Source organism: Trachemys scripta, chromosome 24 (assembly GCF_013100865.1).
Source record: "Trachemys scripta elegans isolate TJP31775 chromosome 24, CAS_Tse_1.0, whole genome shotgun sequence".
In the NCBI taxonomy this organism is placed as follows: Eukaryota; Metazoa; Chordata; order Testudines; family Emydidae; genus Trachemys; species Trachemys scripta.
This window is the reverse complement of record NC_048321.1, coordinates 8,611,913-8,636,595: the sequence shown is the minus strand read 5'-3', so window position 1 is coordinate 8,636,595 and position 24,683 is coordinate 8,611,913. Positions and strand designations below refer to the sequence as shown.

General features: G+C 47.4%; 2 protein-coding genes across 2 annotated transcripts in view; both read left to right on the top strand.

Annotated features, from left to right (window-relative positions):
- The first annotated feature begins 457 nt into the window (after positions 1-457).
- Positions 458-20,949, top strand: LIX1L (limb and CNS expressed 1 like). Its single transcript, XM_034756390.1, has 6 exons — positions 458-829; positions 7,447-7,610; positions 8,732-8,872; positions 11,435-11,530; positions 14,375-14,452; positions 14,667-20,949. Exons 1-6 carry the CDS (start codon positions 541-543, stop codon positions 14,907-14,909), a joined length of 1,011 nt encoding a protein of 336 aa, XP_034612281.1. The 5' UTR covers positions 458-540; the 3' UTR covers positions 14,910-20,949.
- Positions 20,950-24,222: 3,273 nt separating this feature from the next.
- Positions 24,223-24,683, top strand: part of RBM8A (RNA binding motif protein 8A) — a 5,765-nt gene continuing 5,304 nt past the window's right edge. The window contains exon 1 of the mRNA XM_034756808.1: positions 24,223-24,381. Coding sequence (XP_034612699.1) covers positions 24,315-24,381 — 67 coding nt within the window. The 5' untranslated portion in view covers positions 24,223-24,314. The remainder of the gene's footprint in view (positions 24,382-24,683) is intronic.

The window sequence follows — 24,683 nt, the reverse complement described above, 5'->3', positions numbered from 1 at the left end:
GGGCTGTGATTGGAGTATTATCATATTTCTGGTCTTTTTTCCAGTGAAGCGTAATTTAATTGGCTAGATTTTTCATTCCCCGCCCACTTTCATCCAGCCAGGCCACTGGTTGGGCGACCAGAGAAGTCCCCGCCCCCTCACTTGATAATCTGCCTTTTGATTCGTTCGCTCTTCAGTCATCGTTAGCGATGCGGGCTGTGATTGGGTATCTCGCCTTCAAACCCCGCCCTCTCCTGGGAATACTCTCTTTGGGTTCGGCCACCCTCTCTCCTTCTTCATGTCTGGGCACACGAGCTCTGATTGGACGGCTCACGTTCAGCCCCCCCGCCCATTCCTTTGGGAAGCAGCTCGGTGATTGGGCCATGTCTTCTAATGCCCCGCCTCTGCCCCGGCGCTCTGCGCTGCGATTGGCTTCTCCATCCTGCAAGGCCCGCCCATCCCCCCGCCCCCCAGCTCGCCTGGTGAGTGGCAGCCCCGGGGCCGCGCGGCCCCCTCCTCAGCTCAGTCGGGGCAGGCTACGGAGGCCGACAGGCGGCGGCGATGATGATGGAGTCGGTGCGCGCCCAGCGGCTGCAGCCCGGGGTGGGGACGCTGCGCTCCCTGCGCCCCGGGGTGACCGGGGCCCCCGCCGTGGCAGCCTCGGCCCCCCCGCCCCCCGCTCCTCCCCCGCTGCCGGCGGCGCCCCCGGGGCTGGTGCTGCCGCCGCCGCCTCCGGGGCTGCCGGGCCCGGGGGCCTCGCCGGGCGGAGCGGGGCCCCCGGCCGTGCTGCGCGAGGCGGTGGAGGCGGTGGTGCGCAGCTTCGCCAAGCACACGCAGGGCTACGGCCGAGGTGAGTGAGGGGCACCGGGGGGACCCCCCCCGCCCCGGTGATGGAGCCGGGCTGCGTGAGGGGGGCTGAGACCCCCCCCCCGGCGGTGGAGCCGGGGGGGGCCCCCCCCCCCCCCGGCGTTGGAGGCCCTCCCTCAGGGCTGTGGCCGAGCCGGGGGTGGGGGGGTCTCTGCTGCGGTGAGTGGCACTCCCCATCTGAGCCCTCCCCCAACCCTGGGGGGCTAAACCCCTTGTACACCGCACTAGGGCCCGGCTGGGTGAGGGGGGGACCGTCCCCCTGCCCCAAGGACTGGGATCCCGACTAGCCCCCCACAGACACACTGGGGATCCCCAGGCCCATTACATGGAGCCGGGAAGCGGATGGAGCCGGGATCTCCTACCCCACACCGCAGGGCCACCTGGTCCTGGGGAGTGGGCCCCGTGCCCCGCAAGCGCTGTGACTGTTGAAGTGAGGGGGGGAGCTGGGAGACCCCCCCCCACTCTGCCGGCCCTTCAGAGGGGGGACTCCCTGTACTTGGGGATATAGTAAAGGTGAGGAAGGAGACCTGCTACTCCATCCTGACTTCTAACGGGGGGGCTCTAGGGGCTGGGGATGCCCTTACATACAGCCCTGAGCGTATGTGGCAGAGGTGAACTAGGGGATTGGAAGTGACCAGAAGACATTGCTAATGTGTTTGCTCTTCTCTTATAATGTCTCTTTAAAAAAAAACAACCTTTCTCTTGTTACAAGTGGTCCCGAAGATCAGGGTAATGGACAGCTCTTGCGGCAAACAGCTGATCGTTCTGTTTCACCTCCTGCAGTTGATAATACTTTGCATCATGTCAGTTGCACTCTTTCCCCCTGTCCTTTGTTTTCACTTGGGGGTTGCCTGGGTGCTCAACCGGAGACACCTAAAAGGGCCTGTATTTCACCCAGTGCTGAGCCATCTGCTGTCTGAAAATCAAGTCCCTTTAATGTGTCTCAGGTTGGTCCATTGAAATCACTAGTCTTTGAAAACTTAGGCCTGGAGAAAATAGGTAAATGTCACTTTAAGACTGGCAGGGGGGGCAGGAATGTTGGGGAGGGGGGTTAGGTGTAGGATCTGGAACAATTTTTTATTCTGTTTGAAGATGGGAAGGTTTCAAACTCATGGTGCTTCTGTAACTTGCTGCGTAAATGTATGCCAGTTACTAATCTCCTTATCAGAGGAGTAAGGTTTTGTTTGACAGCTCTGTGTGCAGGGCCGGCCGGGGGGGGGCAAGTGGGGCAATTTGCCCCAGACCCTGGGCCCTGCAGGGGCCCCCACGAGAATACAGTATTCTATAGTATTGCAACTTTTTTTATGGAAGGGCCCCCCGAAATTGCTTTTCCCCAGGCCCCCTGAATCTTCTGGGCGGCCCTGTGCGTGTGTGTGTTAATGGTTGGGTCCTAAGCATGTGTATGAGACCTTTACTCTCTGGTTAGTGCCTGACAAAAGGCTCTTTCACACCCACAAGGCAGCTATGAAGGGTGTTTTGCTGGGCATACTGATGGTTTCCTTTTTTCCCACCCCCATGCTTGCATTCTAAGTGACTGTATTTTCCATAAGATCCCTCTCCCTGCTCAGCTTACCTGCCGCTACAGGCGATTCTTTTCACCACTAACAGTGAGTGGAAGAAGTGACTAGCTCCTCAGACTGTATGTCTGCACTAAAGTGGGCTGCTGTGGGAGTGTTAACTACACCACACCCCATCCCGAGGACTCCAAGTATTGCCTCAGATGCTCCCAATTCATATGAGAGCACTCCAGGGAAGCCTCAAATCTGAGTCTCCTGCACATCCCACCTGGTCCTCTTAAGAAATGTGGAAGCAGTAAAGAGGATTAAACCTCAGATTTTACTGGCACAAAGGTGGAAAGTATCCTTCTCCCCACCCATCTGGAGATGCTCTGCAACTGTTTTGAGTTCCCGAGTTCCGGTTGTGGCGGCAGGTCCAGTAGATGCAGTTGTACACATCCTAACTGATAAATGCTTGGCAGACGTTATGTGAGTTGAATGCATTGGAAGCATTTCAGCACCATGTGGAATCACTTATTCTTCCTTATTTAATATGCGAGTCAGATGTGCCATCATATACATAATACAGGGACCGGGGTCTATGCTCCAAGGCAATAAACAATTGATATGACTGATGGCCAAAGCACTCTATATATGTGTGACTGGGCTACATCTCTTCCTGGCCTGGCTTTAAGTAACAAAACAAAGTGGGAATTGCTGCTTTTCTACCGGTTAAGTTTTGAAAAGGGAGAAAAGCTTTCGCTCCATGTAGTACTCTGTAGATTCAGTGCTTTTCTCTGGATGGGGGGCATGTGTGCGTGGCATTTCCCATTCCCTCATGGGTGATGGTCATAAATGCTGAAAAGGGGTTTTGATTGGACCACTTGCTGCCAGTGTCAGTGTTAGAGCTTGTTGACCCAGCGGCTGCAGTTCTCAAATGTGTTAAAATTCCTTTGGCTAAATACTGGTGTCTTGTATGCAAGATGGAAGTTGATACATCATCTGCCTTGCATCATCTGCCTCTGTTCTGTCAAATCCCAACAATCTTCTTCCCTTTTCATTTCAAGACTCTTGTATCTTCTCAAACCCCAAGAGCTCTGCTTTGCTTCACATTCTCATTTATACGATAAACTGTTCTGGGGGTGGGAACATGTCCTAAGGTTGTAAAGAGCCATGTATATGCTCTGTCACTACTAGTCCAATAGGATCTTAGGGCACTTTAAATATTAAAATAAACCTGGCAACCTCCTGGTGACATCCCTGGTTAGAGATAGGGAAACTGAGGCATAGATCAAAAACAACCCTCCAGGGTCTTACAACAAGTCAGCAGCAAATATAACTGAGTTGTCCTAACGTGGTCCCTTGCGCTAATAACAACACATCATTTCCGCACTAAATGAATGTACCATTTGATTCAGTTGGCCCTCTCTCCCAGTCAAGCAGTGTCTCAAATGACTACTTTTTCTATAGTATTCTGGCTGCCACTAGGAGTCTTCAAAAAGCTGATCTTAATGACACTTTTCCAGGTCGAACCTAGTCATCAGATGTTGTGAGCAGGGTTGGGCCTGCTCATAACCGTTTTAATATTTTAATGGAAAACTGGACAACTCAATATCTTCAGTTGTTTCTCAAAGGGTCACAGCCAAAATATGCATCCAACTTCTGGCTTGCAAAACAGATGTTATTTTACATCCTGTTTGGATCAGAACCTCCAGTCCTCTTCCCTTGTGGCTTTTGATTTTTCCCGTCTCCCCACTCCTCCTGTTAATTCACATGGCAGCAGCAGAACTCTGAATAGGGCGACCAGACAGCAAATGTGAAAAATCAGGACGGGGGTGGGGGGTAATAGGAGCCTATCTAAGAAAAAGACCCCAAAATCAGGACTGTCCCTATAAAATCAGGACATCTGGTCACCCTAACTCTGAACAATATGAATCCATCCATTTCAAGCATGATCTCTTTGGGAGGATGGGGGTGAATCGGTGATGCGTTTTGAGAACTCTAGTCCGGCAAAGAGCTGAAGATTGCTACCCAGAACAAATACAAGATGGAAGTTGTCTTCCCCCCAGAATCCGTATGCCGCTGTGAACAAATGCTCTTTGCCGTCCGATTGGCTGAAAGATCACTCCACTGGCTAAGCACTTATTACCCGATAAATATGCATGGTGGTGTGGCCTTTATAGCGCTATTCATCTGTAATTACGCTGAAAGGGAAAAGACAGACTATTCAAGAAATACCATAAGCTCTGATACTATTATTTTTTTAAAGTCTTTTTTTTCCATTCACAGCAACCAGGCTTGTTGAGTTTCTCTTGCAGTTTTTTCTTTTAAAGTATCTTTGCCGAGTTCCAGTTACTTGTTTAACTCTCTCCTCTCTCTTTTTAAATCGTCCCCATTCTCTGTTGGGCTGGAAGCACCGATTTCAGTCCTTGAGAGAGAACCTCTTGGATACTCCCTCAGCTGCCAGACCTAATGCTCCAGCAGTCGCTAACAAAGCACCCTGCAAAACAAATAAGCAGTGTGCAACATAGAAAGGAGCTTGTCTCACACTGAGAACTCAAGTCCCATGCGCTGGCTAAACAGTGTCTCCTTGTTACCTCCACTTAGGCGCTCAGCATCCCGTTTCTTGTCTTAACTAAATTAACCAACTTTTTATTGTTTTGAATGTTCATAATAACGAGGAGGGGGTGATTTCAGACTTTTCATGCTGCTTGATGTGGCTTAATTTCAGTTTTTCATTTGCGAAGTTGCTGGTATTCGGTGATAGCTGCAAAGATTCAGTTGCCCTGTACCAAACGGGGTGTCAAACTGTTTGTTGAATAAGGCATTGTCTCTGGCTCCCCGTGGGGATTATATGCATGATTTATCTTGTCAGTAGAAAGGGAATCTGCTTGCCCATGTTTGAATTCCGTGCTCTGGCTGGTGTGCTGTAGCGCTGGCCAGGAACCACATAGATTGTGTACGTTTCCCTGTGACTCTCGGGTTTAAAACTGCCCCCGTGTTGTGTGTTTGAGGGAAAAATCCATACCCCAAACTTGAAAGTGATCCAAGCCAAGTGATCGTTATTAACTAACTCCCTGAAACACTGCATCTGAGGCAGGCGGGCAAAATGTTTTAGTAAGAAACTTCGGGTAACTATCTTGTTGGTTCCATTCTATAGGAAGCTAATGAAAGTAATAACTTTAGAGGCAATAAGATAAAGCTAGTTCTCTTATCCTGAAAACCGCATGGCTGAAAACCTAAAGTATTACTTACAGTACGGTGTGTGGGCCAATAAAATGTTTAGCTGGATAGCTTGAAGTACCTAACGTGGTACTCTTTGTGTCACCAAACTGATCTTCCGTCTTGTCCTATTCCCATGGGGGGATTTCTGTAAGCAGGGGAGTCCTCTTGCTTGTTCTGTCTTTCTGTAAAAGAAACTGGAATAACTCTCTAGCAGGATTCCGCATGGAAGGGCCTAACTCTTCTTTCCAGTAGCATTCTTTTGTTCGCAAAATGTTACTCTAATTCATTTTGTACATTGCTTCATTTCAAAGTGATAACTGAGGTTGGAAAAGGCCCAGAGAAGGGTAACGAAGATGGATTAGGAGAGGATTTTCCTAGAACTAGATATCGCAAAAACCTAGAATTATTTAGTGTAGAAAGTAGCTTAGAGAGAATTTTCAGACTCAGGATTTTGATGGCAGCTGTGGGATCCCTCCAGTGGCAGGAGGAATTGCTCTAATGTTAAGGGCAGATAAATTTAGAACAAATAAAAGGAAATGCTTCTTCCCTCACAGCACGTGAAATAGCTGCAGGGAATCCTGAATAATGTTTGTAATTCCTGCACGTATGCAAAGATAAGAGTGATTGAATCTCATGCTCCTGGCCACACGCTTATCACCACAGAGGTTCAGAAGCAATCTTTCCACCATGTGCAGCCCTGCACAGTTAGTTGGGTGCGTAGTGGGATTTTTGCCTTCTCTGAAGCATTGGGGTATTGTCCTCAGGCAGAGGTGGGATATCTGCTTGAATCTAGGATAGCAAATGTTCTATTTATTTAAGGAACATCTAGAAGACTGTTAAAGACTGGCTCTTATCCTGAAAGGACCATAATTGCCAAAGTAAGCCAGGGTTAATGCTTTGGACTCTGGCTTCCTGACATGAATGGGGGGAAAAAACAAAACACTTCTACTAAAAATGATATTCCTTATTTTAGTATGTGATTCACCATTCAATTATACCTCCTCCCATTCAGAAAGACCGTCATGATTCATAAATGAGGCCTCTCCATTCCCACCCAAATGTCAGTGGAATTAGGGAAGGATTGAATTGGGCAGCCCACGCCTTTTCTGAATGAGCCCTCTGTGCCGCTCCATAAAACCATGACCATCTCCAACTGGACATGAAATGTCTGACTTAAGGGCAGGTGATCTCTATTGGGCATCTTAGTGCCAGGGCAGGTCAGTGTGGTTATTATTGGCTCTAATTAGCCCTGCCACCTGCCACACCGTGCCACTTGAACACTGCAGAATCTTTTGTGGTCTTAAATGTCTGAAGAATCGCATCCAGTCCGATTCCTGACACTGACATCCCAGCTGATTGGCCCAGGCAAGGGGCAAACACATCACTACCAATATAGATTGCCTTTAGGAAAAAGACATTGCTGATTTCTTCCCTTGTTAACTCAGATCCCTTCTTTAAAATACTCTTCCAAGAGCCTTTCCGGTCTTCCCACCCCACCAGCTTTCTCTAAGAGGAAAATTTCACTACCAAAAGCCTTGCCTTTTAACTCACTCACTGTATGTTTAGACTGTTGTCTCTCAAGATTAGAACTTGGGTCTAGAGGTGCTGAGCACCTACAATTCTGCTTGAAGTTGACCATTCTCAGAATTGGACTGTTAGCTCCATGGGGAGGGACCCTGCTGTCATATTGGTACAGCTCAATGGGTGTTAATGTGCAAATGACTCTCCGTTTCTGTAGACCAGCAATCACAAGTGGGGAGCAGTAAAACCAGTTTCTCAGGCTCCGTTTCCTGCGTTCAATTTTTGCGGTATGAAAAGACCATTTCTCTCTCTGATATCTGGCCTTAACTTTTTTTTCCCCTGACTTCTATATCTTCAGTGAACGTTGTGGAAGCTCTTCAGGAGTTCTGGCAGATGAAGCAGTCACGCGGTGCTGATCTGAAAAACGGAGCCTTGGTGGTGTATGAGATGGTCCCTTCCAACAGCCCCCCTTATGTCTGCTATGTCACCTTGCCTGGGGGGAGCTGTTTTGGTAGCTTCCAGGTAGGACCACATTGCTACAGAGACTTGAGTGGCTCTAGCCACAGAGCTCATTCTCTATAGAACTGGCTGAGGGGAGTCTATCAATTCCCTCAAGTCCCCGTTCTAATGGAATCAAATTCCTCGCTGTGAGGGGTGGGTGCTGGAGATTTTCTGGGAGCCCCAAAACACAGATGGATCCGGACCCATAGTAGAGGGATAAATCCAACCCAACTTAGTTCAACATGGTAAGTGCAGTGGTTGTCTTTAGCTTCAGATTTGCTTTGGCTATGTTACCCCAGGATTACATACTCACTGCAGGGAATTAATAGGGATTCTGCAAATAGTGAGGTTGCATACATGGCATCTAAGGCAATTGGCAAGTGTTAGCATAACTATTGTATAGCAATATTTGCCTTAAGTTAAATGCCTTCTTCTTCACAGGGTTAAGTAGTTGAGTACGGTTACAGTGTGAATTCTAGAGTCCATGAACTTCAGTAGCGTTTCAATCCCTAATACAGCTCTGAATTCGACCCAGTGTCTCTTCCCAAGATGCTCAGAAAAATTTGGCAGCCAAACTAATAAGGCTTGATCAATAGCCTCTGCCTTTCCTTTGTTGCGAAGGAAAAGGTCCAATCCAAATACTTAACCAGAAAGATTAAAGTCCAAAAATCACACAGGGTCCTGATTGCATTTCGGATTCCTTTCCTGCAGTGGCTTAAGGCCGAGTTATGCTCTAGTCTTGGTTTGAAGAAGGCATCCAAAAGAAACAATTCCAGCAGCTGAGTTCCCTCCCCATCCTGCAGCGTAGCCCTCGTGTTTAGAGAAGGCTGGCTGTGTTTTGGTTTTAAGATAATTAATTTTGTTGGCAATCCAGTTGGTGGTATTTCCATGTCCACATACTATGTGCTGACTTCAACTTCCAGTTTAATTTTTTGCATTCAGTATGGCTGGGCTTGCTGTGGTTTAAAAACACACTCCTAATGACTTCAGGATGTCTGAGAAAATAGCTTTCCAGCACTTCACAACAACTGCCACTTAACAGCCATTTCGTATACGCGGGGAGAACTTTGGAGTGTGTCGGCCTTAACTGATCTCGGCCGTCTCTGCTTTTCTGTTCTGATGGCATGTACGTCTGTCCCCAGTTCTGTCCGACCAAGGCTGAAGCCAGGAGGAGCGCTGCGAAGATTGCACTAATGAATTCTGTCTTTAACGAGCACCCCTCCCGGAGGATCACAGATGAGTTCATTGAGAAGAGTGTCTCGGAAGCCTTGGCATCTTTCAACGTAAGGGCTTTGAATGTCTTGACTGTTGCAGTTGATAGGGACAGACTGGTTGGAAAATCTCATAAATCTATGGGAAGGGAAATTTCTTTTGCATCTGGAAACCCTTATGGCAGGTTTTCCAGTGATTCTTGGAATGATACAGAAATACTAAAAATAAAAATAAACTATTACTCTAATTCTTGTTTTCTCTCAAACTGTTCCCTTCCTGGATTCAAACTCCCTTCTCCATCTATCCTCTCAGCCCTGCACTTGGAGTTAAATCTGCCTCCAGTTAGATCAGCAGACTTACTTTGAACTGGTGTATCGGAGAGCACCATTTAGTCCTTAATGTTTTCAGCATTCCCACTGTTGAGGGCCTGTTAACTCCAAACTTATTCCACTTCCAGGAGAAGCACTTCACACCCTTTCCTACAATTCTGGCCAAGTTTCTTTTAAATATAAAAATGTCTCTCTTGTATAGAACTGCTTTTATGTGAGCTAAAATGAAAGACTGGCTTACTCAATGCCTGCCCATGTCTGGTACTACCAGTAACCCAAAAGGTTGGCTAGATAGTCTCTCTTCTTTTTCTTCTGCAGAAGATAAAGGTGTATGATAACTTGCTGGAATATAGTGGGTTCCATGTGGTATTACTTGGAATGCCTGCAAGATGGGATTGTCAAAGGATCCTAAGGGAACTAGGCACCAGCTCCATTAACTTTCAAGGGGATTTGTGCTCTAAATCCCTTAGAGCTTTTGAAAATGTTCCCCTAATTCATTGTAATAGGGCTTGATGACACAAAAGTGGAGCATGTGATTTAAAAACAGGAGCATTTTATTACATGGTGACTTCTCTGCCATAGATGTTACAGTCAATGTAAGGTTGCCACCTATCTGGGATCCTGTGTACTTTTATAGGGATAGCCTCTGAAAAACAAGACTAATTAGGCCAGAAAGCATCAAAAAAGTTTCTCTAACTGCATGGGGGTGGGGGGATATTGTTAAGATTTTTCAAGGCACTGCCCCCATCAAAATGTAACCGATAACTGCACCTTGCTGTTTCAAAAACAGTGTCTGACTTCCTGGTGCTCACCGGGCCTGGAGCAAGATCAACTCCGTTCCATTATTGAGCCTGCAATGTTCAAGCCTGATGAACTCTTGGGGTGTGGAGCTCCTCTGATCAGCCTGTTATTGTGTGCAGCCTCGTTATTTAAGCCAGATGCATTACAAAGCTGTACCTGTTTATATCCTTGGTGGTAGGCATGTTAAACTTCCTAGTGCCAAAATCCTACTTTGTCAGAATGAGTTTTTACTGTGCATTCAGATAGCACCTAATGGAACCCAAACTACTCTGTGAACCGTGAAACAATCTTACAATCCTAAATGCTACTGAAAGAGAGCATCTCATCATAGAAATGTAGCGCTGGAAGGGACTTGGAAGTCAAATTCAGTCCCCTGTCTTGTGCCAAGAGCATGAAACCATTTGCATTGAAATCATGGTCAAAATTTGCCTAGATCCTATGAGGTGGTTGGCTAATATGCTAGTCAACAAGTACAAGATACAACAGGCATGCAAAGTGTGACCTCGAAGACCTGTTACCTCATCAACTACTGAAACTAGGAAAATACTGCGGTGTAGCTCTTGGAAAGCTGGTATTGCCAGACTTCAGTGATGATCCTGGTGGTCCAAAAGAAATGGTCACTGGTCCCTCACACTAGATCAACTTGGAGGCTTTTAAGAACTGGTTGGAGAAACACCTATTAGGGATGTTCTAAGTCTACTTAATCCTGCCTCAGCACAAGGGAATGGAGTAAATGGCCTCTTGAGGTCTCTTCCAGCCCTACATTTCTATGATTCATGAAAATATAAGCCATCATAGTTCACACAGAAGTCTGTAGAAGTATGTATGAGGAAATCTGCCCAGAGCATCAGGTCACAGATGTTACATTTTCTGGGTGTTCCAAGATTCCTTGCTCAAATCTCAGGTTTCCTGTTAAAAGCAACAGAGAGTCCTGTGGCACCTTTAAGACTAACAGATGTATTGGAGCATAAGCTTTCGTGGGTGAATACCCACTTCCTGTTGTCCACCTGAATCCAGTTAATTCCAAAGTACCTCTGAGCACTCCTCATCTAGATATGGCTGCTGTAAAGTATCATCACGTTTCTCCAAGATGGAGACAAGTCATTGGCTTTTGTCTTGTCCCGATCGCTTCTGTCCTGGGACGTCTCCGAGCAAGAGCACACTATTTACTGGGAGTTGGAGGAATTCAAAATCTCTTCCATGTTTGTAAAAACAACAAGGAGTCTGGTGGCACCTTAGAGACTAACAGATTTATTTGGGCATAAGCTTTCGTGGGTAAAAACCTCACTTCTTCAGATGTAAGTGTTTGTAGAATCTGTGAAACATTCAAGGTGGTTAAAGTTTGCCTCATCAGAGTACAAACAAACCAAGTCTGTGGAGCCTGAAAATGTCTGACTAACAGCAGTAGAGCCATGTGGGAACACTGCTTAGCAGCGTGCCAGCTGTGTGGTTGCCTTTTTCTGTTTAGGGGTTGTAATTCTTTAATATTCCTCTTTGCTGCAGGGTAATCGAGAAGAAGCCGATAACCCGAACACTGGAATTGGTGCTTTCCGTTTCATGCTGGAATCCAACAAGGGAAAATCAATGTTAGAGTTTCAGGTACTATCCATAACTTGATTCCCTGCTCCAGTCTTGATTAAAGTGTTTTTTTTTTGTTTTTTTTGTTTTTTTAAATCTTCTAGTCACATCATTCAGTGCTACAGAATGTACCAGGCCTGTGCATTCAGAAAGCACGTGCTGCTATGGCTTTTGTGTTGCTATACCCTTAGTGCTAGATAGGAGCTCCAGCCACAGACTCCAGACCAGGGTTTTTCAAGCCTTCCAAAGTTCAACAATATCTGGATTGTGCAGGGTTCTGTTTTGGGCGCCCCTCTGATTAAAACAGCTCTGGAGACGCTCACAGAGACCAGTATTGTGGAAGGGGTTGTGCATGCTTCATGTGCAATGCCTTCAGTATTGGAATATATTGGAATGCAAGAAGCAACATGGTCTAGTGGTTAGAGGACTAGGAGTTCTGAGTTCTATTCCCAGCTCTTCCACTGATTGGCTGAGACACCTTGGGCAAGTCGTTTTACCTGTTGTCATGTTCCCCTCTCTGAAGATAAATGGGCTAGCTATTTCCATTTTAAAGCAACTGAAGGTATTTGGTTGAAAGGCACTATGTAAGTGTATAGAATTAGGCATACTGAAGTCTTGAAATCATTGAGATCATCTTAGTTGGTTACCTGGGGTACATCTGCACTGGCAGGTGTAATCTCCAGCTCAGGTAGATATGTGCGTGCTAGCTTTGATGGAGTCAGCATGCTAAGAATAGCAATGTAGCCAATATAGACTAACAGACCTAAGGTGCCACAGGACTCTTTGTCGCTTTTTACAGATCCAGACTAACACGGCTATACCTCTGATACAGTGTAGCCACAGTGGCACTGGTTGGTCAGGCTAGCCGCCCGAGTACGTACCTAGGGTCTCTGTCGGGACTGTAGCTTGTCCCTCTGTCGTGGCTACACTGCTATGTGCTAGCTCAATCCGAGCTAGTATAATGTACATCGCTTGAACTGGGAATTACATCTCCAGCTCCGGTGTAGACATCGCCTCACTTCATAGTTACACCTTTAATCAGTGTAGACGATGCTTTGGGAGCCAAGGCTTTTCTGGGGTTTATTCCCTGCCATTGGGAGGGAGGCTTGTCCAATGGCTAGAACAGTGGGCACACAGAATTGGGACTCTGTTCCCAATTCTGCATCTGACTTGCTGCCGCATCTTTCTGCGTGTTCCCTTCGCTGTTTGATGGGGCCATCTACCTCTCGGGTATTCTGAGGTTTGTTTTTTCAAGTGCTTTGAGATCCTTGAAGGAAAGGCCCTTTATGGAAGTACAGATATTACTGTCACTGGAAACTTGAAACAGGGACTTTACACACTCCCCACTAGTAGCTGATTTATCCGGATTCAGGGATTTGAGTCTCAGAAGGGGAGAAATAGACCCTACTTTCACTTGCCAGATGCTCAAAGGAGCTTGGCAGCTTCATGAATGTAGGCAGGCGCCTTAAGCTCGTAACTTAGTTTTTTTTTATTTGGAACTCTCTGCTGAAAGCAAACTTTCCTGACACTGACTTTTTGCCCGGCTGCTCTCCCTTGAATGGTAACATTCTGTAGGCGGAGGATAAGTGTTTATATTAATAGCCCTGTTTACACAGACTGACGCCACATCCTGTATATTCCTCTGGCGGCATTGTCTGTGGGAAGCCTGGCTTTCTGTGGGAGTTTATGGAATGGGGTTTGTGCGGCCATCAGAGAAACGTTTGCCCGGTTTCCATTACAACCAAGCTTTGCACTATCACCGACCAGCGTCTGGTGCAATAGCTCTGGGGATGAAAAGGGCAGAGGGAAGCACCAACAGAGGATGTTACAGCAGAAGAGATATAAAGATTCAGCAGTCTGAAGGATCTTTCCCATCCCGTCATTGGTAGTGGTCTTCTGTCTAGCTATGCAAGGCCTGGGCAGTGCTCTTGGCTGATGGATCAGCCTATACAATAACATATGTCCTTTTAAATAGTTGTTCCATGAATGGCCCTTTTCATCTCTCTGTACTGTAGGACTTTATCAGCATGGCCTCAACTTTAAGTAAGCCTGCTGTGATCACAAATTTATTTATATTGCAATAGTGCTGAAGGGCCCTGTCAGTCTAGAGTCCTCCGTGGTAGGCACTGTACAAACCCATAACACGGTCCCTGCCCTGTGAAGCTTATCATCTAAGTAGCAGTAATGGCTTCTAGCCTGTTCCGCTCCAGGAGTTCAAAGCACTTCACAAACTTTTCCTGAAGCGTCAGCTCCCTGTGAGGTGGTTAACTTACGGGTGAGGGAAAAGATCTAGAAAGATGAAGCCACTTGCCCAGGATTGCAGATAAGGGAATAGAACCGGTCTGTACATGCCACATGGTGAGCTGGAAATATAACCCTGGAGTCCTGGCTCCCAGTCCTCTGATCGAACCACTAAGCCCTCCCTGCTGCGGCTTAGTAACTAGGTGGGCAAAAATGTAAGTGGAAGGAAGGACTAATTCGCTCCTGTGTATCTTCCCCACCTAAGTCTGTCTTTTAATAATAGTCTGCACCTCTTACCAGCTGTAGCCCTAGCACGTCTTAGCAGCTGACCTCTAAGCACTTTACAGAGGAGCTCAGTATCGTTATCCTTATTTTAGAGGGGGAAACTGAGGCACCAGGAGGTGAAGTGACTTGCTCAAGGTCACAGTAGGTCTCCTGTGTCCCAGTCCAGCGCCCTTCCCACTAGGGAACACTGCCTCCTGAGGGCTCTATGGCACAGAAAGGCTTTCAGCTGTGTGCTAGAGAAGCATTTTGCCTGTGTACATTGCTGCCCTTCCCTTGATTCGCCAGTTCCTTCTGTTGACACTCTTGCCCTTCAGAGCTAACTGCCGTTTCCCCTCGCAGGAGCTGATGACCGTCTTCCAGCTGTTGCATTGGAATGGCAGCCTCAAAGCCATGCGAGAGAGGCAGTGCTCACGGCAGGTAAGGCTGGCCCGGGCACTGGCCGAGCGCCGCTTTGGCAGCAGTACCGCACGTGCCTAAGGGATTCTTGGACCTTTTGCTTCGGTGCTCATCCAGCCCCGTCGTTCATTTCCCATCATGCTGTCGTGTGCCACTGAGCCAGATGCTACTAGCCAACGCGCGTGTTCTTAGCGACTCGCCATTCATAAGCTCCCGTCATATTTCTTCCCCCTAGGAGGTGCTGGCTCACTATTCGCACCGTGCTCTGGACGACGACATAAGGAACCAGATGGCCATGGACTGGGTGAACAGGGAGCAGAGCACCCCAGGAGCCCTTTCCAGAGAGCTGTCCTCGACGGAGAGGGAGCTGGATGAAGCCCGACTGGCTGGGAAAGAGCTGCGTTTCCACAAGGAGAAGAAAGACATCCTGATGCTGGCGGCTGGCCAGCTGGGGAACATGCACACCTCCAACTGCTAGACGCTGCACGCAAACTGTTCAGCTTCCCCATGCCTACTAACAATTCCACATTGAAGGGATCTGTACCGTATCACTTAGGGCATATAGCTGCCTCTTTTTCCAGAGTCGTGGCCCATTTGCACATTTTTTTAAGATGTTTTTAAAAGTTTCTGTACAGATTTTTACACTTAGTCCTAGCCTTTAGGTTACGTTTCAGCTTTCTATCTGCTAAAGAATTCCTTCTCTTTAACAGCCTTTCAGTGTTAACACTACTCTAAAGACCTCCGTTCAACCCAGGTACTGTACAGATGACCGTATTCAATGGAAATGTAGCATTTCCCCAGGGAGATCTGGATTTGAAGAGATCCAGATGGCATGTGACGCAAAACTGCCTTTCCTTCTGCTTTTGCAGTCTGAGGGTTTTGGTCAAACCCCTCTTTTTGAAAAGCACAGCACTTAGCAATATGTTCTGCTCCTTTGTACTAGAATTCATGCTCCAATGGAGAGCACCTCAAAGCACATGCATGGAATTTTGGATCTGGGATTTTGATTTTGCTCCATTATAGAAATATGGGGTCAGTCTGTAAAATTGCCATCTGCATCTGAGATCCGATTTAAAACTCCACCAAGTGTTACAGGATGGGATGTTTGGATCTGTTTTGAGCTTCGATCTTTTCTCTCTTGTACAGAAAGAGAATCAGCTGCTGACACATGTTCAAACTGCTTCCTTAATACCAAATTACAAGACTCTGGTGGTGGTTAAGGGATTGGCTTTGGTATTAAGGAATTGGGCTCAGCTTTTTAATTACATCTGTACTAGAGAGAGCTCTGCAGTCCCCTTCTTGAATCCCCTTTGGACTTTTAGGGGATTTGACCCTAGTCCTGCAGGAGTGGATGAGCTTGGAATGGGCTGACTAGTAGGTGGTGCTATGAAGTGGACAGTACAGTTTCCTAGAAGTCAAGCATCTTCATAAGTTACTTAGTCTCACCTCGCCTAGGCTGGGGACGCCAGAGTTCTGAGGCTATCCTACCGCTGTCTGGTGTCATGCTATTGTCTCCATGCTAGCTACCTGGCTTTGGGTTGCTTTTGAACACAATGTCGGACTAAACCTTTTTCAGGAAGACCTAATAAACACTTGCCAGATATTTAGAACTGGCTAATGGAAACATGGGGGGAACTGATCCAGGTGTATCACCAAAGGCCCTGTGTTTACTACCTTGTTGACCAGAACTGTATTAACCTCTTGAAGCAGAACCTGGATCCAGCTGGTCCCCAGCCGTGGAAGGTCAGATCTGGATCCAAACCCTATGGTTCAACCTCCGCTACGCTTGGTTTCTTTTGGCCGGCGTAAAGAGGTCTGAACCAAGTTATAAACAGGGCTGCACCTAGTCTATAGCATACTAACTTGTTTATAATATGGGTCAGATCCGTCTTGAGGATGCCAAGAACAGTCTCCCTACATGGTTTTACTCCCTAAAAGGTTTAGATTACCCATGCAAAATAGATAATGGTAGGCTGCAAAGGGCTGCATTTACTCTCCACTTTGGAACTTGCTCTGTTTGTTATAGTGTCGATTCCTGAAATGTAAATCTAGATCTGCACTATTTTTTTAAACTGATAGAGCCCCGCGCTTAGTATAAATACTAGCCCCGTAGTACACGTAGCTTAAAAGCATCCTTTCAAATACCCAGCTGTGTCTGTCGTTCAGATTTAGAGCAGAAAGAGGGGGGAATTGCTGGCTGCAGAATAGCAGCACAAAAGGGAAACCCAATCAAGAGACGAAAAACTGCATTCCCAGCTCCTCTCTAGGGTCTGCTTATCCCCGGGATTGACGCCGAGCTTTCCTAACAGGCTAGGCACTCCGTTGCGAACTGTTTCTTAGTTACCTGACTGCCCGAAGAGAGTTGAAAGAAATCTCCGGGGGTTTATCCATTCTGCCCACGTAGAAACCTCATGTTCAGAAATAGTTCGTGGATATCTATGTCATGGACAGAAAAACTGCAGCTTTGTGGAGATGGGGGCAGTTGCGAGCACTGTTTTAATCAGGCCATATTTACTGAAGATGTAATCAAAGCACAACCATAGAACTGTTTGATTGTTGGCTTCTATACAGTTAGGGGGGCAGGGGAAGGAAGGGGTTAACAACACCTTGGGCACCCCTTACTACTTATTGGCCCTCAAATGATTCCAATCTGCTAAATTCTCCTGTGCACATAGATGCCACTACAATGCAAGCCAGGGATTAATTGCTCTGGTTATAAACTGAAAACATTTCACTGCTCGCACCAGGGGAAAAATGGGAAGTCATTCCAGCCCAGACCATCCAAGTCCCTGGATTTCTGATCTTTGTGCATCTCCGGGACAAATCTAATGGGCATTAGGGAGCCCATATTTCATATTTTGCTGTGGGGCCTTAGCCCAAACTTGCACTTTGATCAAAGATCCAGATCCGTTTGGTTCTGCTGAGTTAAAACAGAATATTAATGCTCAAAAAGCAAAATCGTAGCTTCTAATATTCCCAACAGGAAGTCATACTCGAGTGTTTACGGCAATAACTAATCTCTCAGATCATAACTACCAAACCTTTTTACCTTTTATCTAGTGACTTGTCGATTTTGTAAGCCTGCTGTGCAAGGCATTTATTTGAAAGGATGTGGGACTCTTTAATCTCGTATCCTGCTTTGTGGGGGCTTGCTAATGTCTGATTAGTTTTGTAAAGGAAAAGTTACAGTATTGGGCTCCCTCCATTAATAGCAAATCTGAATCTATTTTTGTGGTGACATAAATGGCACGGGGATTGATGGAGTAGGAAGCCATGGTACAGAAAGTATCTGTCAGCTACGCCTACACTGTAATGGGACCAGTTTTAAGTTTGCTCGTAGATCAGTCATCCAAGGCCGTTGTCATAGACTCTTCCTTTACAAAGTAGGGGGAAAACTAATGTTTTGTAAAACAGCCACGTGGTACGTTTTCTGTACTGTTTGATTTCCAACATGTAGTGTGCAATGCAATAGATTTGCCTGTAATTCAAACGAGATGTCAGTCACGATCTCTTGGCTTTTCCTCTAATCAGCATTGAAGAGGTAGGAGGCCTCAGGTGGTGGGGAAGAAGGGGGTAACAGTTGAGCACTTTGTACAGTATTTTGTATTCTCCATTCACTAGTGTAGTTCAGGTTAAATAGCCAGCTAGACAGGGCAGTCTAACAAAGCAATGATTTGCTGGTGCACAAAATAATCTTCCTCATAACACTTTAAAGCCTTTTCAGCATATAATCCAGAAGAGCTGATGGGATCTCTTGTGGGATCTTAAGTCAAAGGCTGTCTTTTACTTTAAAAAAAAAAAAAAAAAAATTCTACCACTTTGGGATCCTTGTGGATCTCTTCTCACGTTGGCTCTTGGTGTCTCACTAATTGAGACTAGTCTCTGAGGTCCCACTCCGAGAGCAGGAGCCTGCCACAGGTTTTGGTATCTCCACAGAGATCCCCTCTCAACCCCACTCCATCTTTCTCAAGAAGCCTCTTGCAGAGGATGTTTCAACTAGTAGCATGTGGATATTGAAGCAATGTTATCACAAGAGGGAGACCAAGAAGCAACTGCATTATTCTTCGGCCTTCTAGTGTTGTATTCCAGTCCTAACAAGCCTATGTCTGATGGTTTTTATATGTGTATATATATTTTTATATGCAGCCTTTTTACCTGATAGTATTAATGTTTAATGCATTTATAAACTTAATTTGTAAATGGTATTTTTAGTTCTTGGGTTTTATTTTTTGGTTTTCAGGTTGGTTTCTTGGTTTCTGGACTGTTACTAAGACACTTAATCATTTCCTTTCTCTAGATACAGCACAGAGTCTTAACTTTCTGCGAACATTTCCACTTGTGGGTAGCGTTCAAATAAATCATGTGACACTGACTTGTCTAAGGATCCAATCCTGCAGATGCTTAAGACCTTGAGTACCTTCACATGAGAGAGGTGGCGTTCACAGCATTGGAACCCGAAGTGTGTATCTCCAGAAATGTTACTTCCAGTTTCTTCTTTATTTTAAGGCCATCTATACGTAAAATGCTACAGCGGCAGCACTTCAGTAGACACTTATTACAATGATGGGAGGGGTACTCCCATTCTGTAGATTATCCACCTCCCTGAGCGGCAGTAGCTAGGTTAACGGAAGTATTTTTCTGTCAACCTCCCTCCTGTGTCTACACCAGGGGTTAGGCTGGCTTAACTACATCACTCGGGTGTGGGTTTTTCACACCCCTTACATGTAGTGATGCTGATCTAACTTTCCAGTGCGGAGCAGCCCACAATCAAATTACTTTTTGAATTATGGACCGGATTGTACCACTTTGGCAGAGCAAGGTGGCCGAATCTAGCCCTAACTGAGAATTAACCTGTCATGGGGAAGTTCTCACTTAACCAGCTCTTGTGCTGACTGGCCACCACACTCCTTGTCCTGGTGCTGGGGTCAGGATGGAGTGCAGTTGTGTATAATCCATAAAGACCTGGGCCAATAGACATAAATTAGAGCAGCTATGGGGCTGCTCTAATGTGTCAGTGGGCCAGAGCTGGCACAATTCCTCCATGATTCTCCTGGAGGCATAAGATGCTCCCTGAGTTGGACACCTTCCTCCCACATTGCTTGGTGCAGGGCAGAATATGGGCCTAGACCTCAGTTCATCCATGTTGGACTTTATTTTATTTTTAAATTGGCTAATCTGAATTAGTATTAACCCTACTGCTGACACAGGGTGGTGCTGCAGAAATCAAACTGCATTAGAAATGTCCTCACTTATCCAAACATAGGCTGCGTTCCCTCTGACAGCTGAATAATCAAACTTGTCCCCTTCTGAAGTCTGGCACTTCAGCTCCCAGCAAGCACGGGAAGCTTCTTAGGGCCTGTCGGCTCCTCATTTCGGTGTTAATTACAGAATTTTTCAAGGTGTATTTATTTGCTTATGTGAGACCCTAATGGTTCTCCACTAAAACAGAAATGCTAACTCTATTCAATCATCAGCACAGTGTTATACTCTGAATCGTAAGGGATACGTTTCAGATGCTTTTTGGTGCCAAAAACGGCAGCAAACATAAGCTTTGAAACAAAGGATTGAAACAAAACAACCTATTTGTCAGAGGGTAGAGATGGACGGCAGGAGAGAGATCACTTGATCATTGCCTGTTAGGTTCACTCCCTCTGGGGCACCTGGCATTGGCCACTGTCAGCAGATAAGGTACTGGGCTGGATGGACCTTTGGTCTGACCCCGTATGGCCGTTCTTATGTTCTTAACATAACCTTTTAAGGATTACATGTTTTCTGTGATCAAAGGCTGTTTCTCTTTAATGGGACTTCTTTGCAGTAGGAGAGGCATATCAAGACTTCACACGCAGCAGTTTGTTTTAAAAGGATGATATGTTAGCGTATATCAGCCTTCTCCAATTCCATTAATCCATTCACACAGTGAATCTTCTTCCAGGCGAGTCTGGGCAGGCTCTCAGACTTTCATGACCGTGATGGAGGTAGTTTTTTATATTTATATAATAAAATCTGTCTTTATGAGTACAGCCACACCAGAGGATTTGCCTGTTTCTGCTAATCTAGAGCCCTGGCATCTCATTGTAGACACTCCACGACCTGATGCAGAGCTATGGGACGTTGCCTCATGCCTTTTTCTACTGGGAAGAGGATTTCCTGGGCAGGACCCAGTTTAGCTTTATTATAAATAGCATCAAGTGTCTGTGTGTCTTTCCCGCGCCCCTGCCCCCCCCCCCCCTTCTAATCACAAGTTGTCTTGAAACCTCTATCCCCCATGAGCTTCAAGGGGGAAGTTTGGCTGTCGATCTAATCCGTAGTACCAGCATTATTAATATCCTGGCTTCCTAAGCATCCAATGTCTCTTCTTTCCTGCCTTCATGCTGTATATTCCGAATCAAACACTACAGTAAGATAAATCACCTTTCACATGCCGTCTCTGCCTTTGTTCCATTATATCATATAATGTTCAGTATTTCACATGGATTTTGTATGTATAATTTTATACAATAAAATAGATTTTTTGAGGAGCTGGTTTCTCTTTCCTTCCTAGGGAGGCGTGCTGGATTGACAAACTCTGCAGTGTGCATTTGGTCTAGATCCCCCTATTCAGGTGCACCATGGGCATTCGAAAGATCGCTTGAGTGTCTGCCATTTCCACTGCAAAGTACAAAGATCAGCGGATTGTTGGCTTCTTAAGCGGCATCTCCCCTGCTCCACTTTAGTAACTAACTAAAGACGCACTCTAGCCATGGGGGTAGGAAAAACTAAATATTCCAGTCTTCCTTCTGCCTGGTTTACGGGCTGTTGCTCTGGGGTCTGAGCCAGACTGGCCTGAGCTGTAACTGTTGTCAGCAGAAGCACCTGGACTGCTGAGCTTTCGTTTAAAACACTAAACGTTGCAGAAGGAATGGCTTTCCTGCAGCCAAAGGGGGACCGTCAGCTGCTCTGAGCGCCTTTCCTGCTGCTGTTTATGCTCCCTGCTGGGTGCTCAGGGCATCTGAAGCCTCTTGGAATAACTCCCTTATCCTCTTTGGCTGCTGGCTAATGAGTCCCTGCTGGCTGGAGTATCGCAGGGTGTCTGATTGTATCAATTCAAACAGCATTTCTTTTGACCCATCTTTCCTGGCACAGAGCCTCTGAGCCCTGTTAATGTCACACCGGCTCTGCCTTGCCATTACGTTGCTAGCTGGCAGGCGCAGGCCAGATCTCGCAGCTGCCACGTCACACCCTCTTTACAGAAGGGTCTTTCCCCAATGGGGAGTCGGATGGCTGCAGTCCCCCAAAGGCAATACTGCCGTCTAACATTAGCTGTTCTGTACATTGGACCTTGTGGCTCTGCAGTGTGGCAGGCTGTCGCTCCTCTGGCCTGGAGCATCTCCGCTGAAGTCACTGTCAGGGTATGTCTACACTACAAACGCTACAGTGGCACACGTGCTGCTGTAGCGTAGACCCCTACTACAGTGACCGAAGGGGTTTTTTTTCCATTGCTGTGGTAAATTCACACCCTCAAGACACTCACTGTAGGTAGGCTGCCAGAAGAATATATGCATCCGAAGAAGTGGGCTGTAGTCCACGAAAGCTTATGCTCTAATAAATTTGTTAGTCTCTAAGGTACCACAAGTACTCCTGTTCTTTTTGCGGATGCAGACTAACACGGCTGCTACTCTGAGAAGAATTCTGCTGTCGCCCTATCTTGTCTACACCAGGGTTTAGGATGGCTTAACTATGTCACTCCGGGGGGGTGAATTTTTCCACCCCCCCGCCCCCCCAAGCAACCTACCCATACTTTAGGTGTCAACCCCGACCTAAGTCTTACTCCCTCGTATCCCAGGCACTTGTAAATCAAAAGCAGCTGTCTTCTGGTTCTAGCACACTCTGTCTGAGCAGGGAGTGTAATAACTGAAGGCCTGCTCAGGGTCTTGCTACACCAGCCTTGGTTTAAATCTTTGTGAAAAGAGAATGTTTGCTTTGCATTGCCCTCCCTGGCCTTGTTGAATTAGCTCCTTAACTCCCCCACCCCCCAATTCTATCTCCAGACCACCTTCTCTCTTATTTCTTTCCCTCTTCTCCCCTCATCCCGCTTCACAAGGACTTTCTGGGTGGGACTATCATCTGTTTAAATGCACCAGAACAGGAACAGCTACCCTAATCCGTGGGTACCTAAAACCAAATGTTGCAAATGGTAACTTAACTATTTTGTATTTCTATTGCTCTGACCATTCTCCGTGAATTAGAAATAACGCTTGGTAAGGGCTGTTCTGCTTGTTCCTACTCTGGGACTTTCCATCGGAGTATCTTCCAAGTGTTTTTAAAGCACTTAACAGTGTGCACTGGGCAGGTATTAGCCCAAGCTTTACAGATGGGGAAACTGAGGCACGGAGGCGTTACGGGATGGATGTAAGAGAATTCAGATCTCCCGACTGCTCATGCATGCACTGCCCTGTCTGCTGCCACATGAAGTGTAAAGGGAGAGCAGGCGAGAAGCTTTGGCTGAGAGGGGACGCTTAAAAGAGCAACTCCTCGGCCTAAATTGAATAAGGAGAAATGGGTTTCTTCTTTACTTGTGACTGCATATGGGAGCAGCCTATTCCATTCATGAGGAGAGCTGCAGGGCCTAGCCTTCAGAGGCGCGGCATAGGCAGTTAGTGACCATAGCGTGGGCTGGGAGCATCAGACACTGGAAACATTCCCTTGGTTTAGTTTCCAAGTATGTGTTCTCTCTCCCAATCACCTTGGCTGTTGCTTTCCGCCTGTTGCTTCATGCTGTGGCTGCATCATTTCAACTCCATGGCCTTTGGGGATAACTTATTTAGAAGAACTTGAGCAAAGCAGTTTTCTGCTGCACTTTCTTGGGGGTGGGAAGGAGGCAGTATCTATCAGACCGTACCTGCCTGCTGAAAAACCAGGTGCCAAGCCGCTTCAAGTGAGACACATGGTAAACCTCCACTCTTAAAAATAGATGAAGTAGCAGCGTTTAATTCCCTAATGAGGCTTTGTTTTTAATCTGGAAAAAGGGGACCAGGCTCATCCCACTGGCAGACACAGCATCTGCTGCACGTTGAGCAGAAGCTGTCCAAAACCACTTGGCCTTTGTGAGCTTTTGGAGAAATGATTGTAACTTGGCCGTCCCCTGTGTTAGGGATCAGATGAGATCTCCATACGTGGCCGTTTCAGACAAGAGCTGAGACGTGAAACGGGGCCAGTGTACACCCGTGGGTGAAGTTTGCTTCACCTGTAAATGGCTGGTTTGAATTTAGCGAATGGCAGTAGTGATGTCAAGGGACGGCTGTTTGCTGGGCTTGTGTGGAATCAGGTGGGGGGGGTTTCATCCTAGTTCCTGCTAAACCCATGTCCCTGTCAGCAAAACCCTACTGCAGTTAGCACTTAGTTATTGCTAACATTGGGGAGGGGAGTTAACATTTCAAAGGCGGTAACCCCAGTGGGGGTGGGAGGAGTGGAGTGGGGAGAAGGAAGAACAGAGCCTCATGGGGCAGGGAGGAGAATCCCAAGGCCCAGATGAGGAGGAGGGAGATGGCTGGTTGCTATAAGAAAGCAGCTGGTTGCAACTGGCAGGAGGGGAACCCTGCCTCCTGCCCTTCTCAAGATGGCGACCACAGAGGGGCGAGAATTATGGACCTTCCCAAGATGGCGTCTCCCCAGCCGGGGAGGGGCGAGGCCACGTGACTCTACCAAGATGGTGGCCGCCGGCGGAGGAAAAAAAAAGCGTGCCCTTCCCAAGATGGCGGCCCCCTCGCTATTCACCTATGATTGGAGGGGAACTTCCGCCCCGCTTCCCGGCGTGCAGCGCGGTCCCGGCCCCGCCGGCTTCCCGTTCCCTCCGCGCCCGCCCTAGCAGCGGCAGCCGCGGCGCAGTCAGTCGCCCAGCGGCAAGATGGCGGACGTGCTGGATCTGCACGAGGCGGGCGGCGAGGACTTCGCCATGGACGAGGATGGGGACGGTAATGGGGGCCCGGGCCGAGCCCCGCCCCGCCCCCAACTGGGCCTTGTCCGGTTCCGAGCCCCAGGCCCGGGCTGGTTCTGGCCCGTCCTCCCCCCGGTTCTCAGTCCCGCCCCGCCCCGACCCGGCCTCCCCCCGTGTCCGGCTCCCCCGGTTCTCAGTCCCGCCCCGCCCGGCTCTGACCCGGCCTCCCCCCGTGTCCGGCTCCCCCGGTTCTCAGCCCTGTCCCCGCCCCAACCCCGCCCGGTTCTGACCCGAGTCCTGTCCCCGCCCCCGCCCGGCTCTGACCCGGCCTCCCCCCGT

Bases quoted from the DNA above. Each gene is read 5' to 3' on its own strand.
- LIX1L (XM_034756390.1), top strand. From the start codon at position 541: ATGATGATGGAGTCGGTGCGCGCCCAGCGGCTGCAGCCCGGGGTGGGG. The intron at 830-7,446 runs GTGAGTGAGGGG...CTATATCTTCAG, and splicing joins CACGCAGGGCTACGGCCGAG to TGAACGTTGTGGAAGCTCTT. The intron at 14,453-14,666 runs GTAAGGCTGGCC...TCTTCCCCCTAG, and splicing joins AGAGGCAGTGCTCACGGCAG to GAGGTGCTGGCTCACTATTC.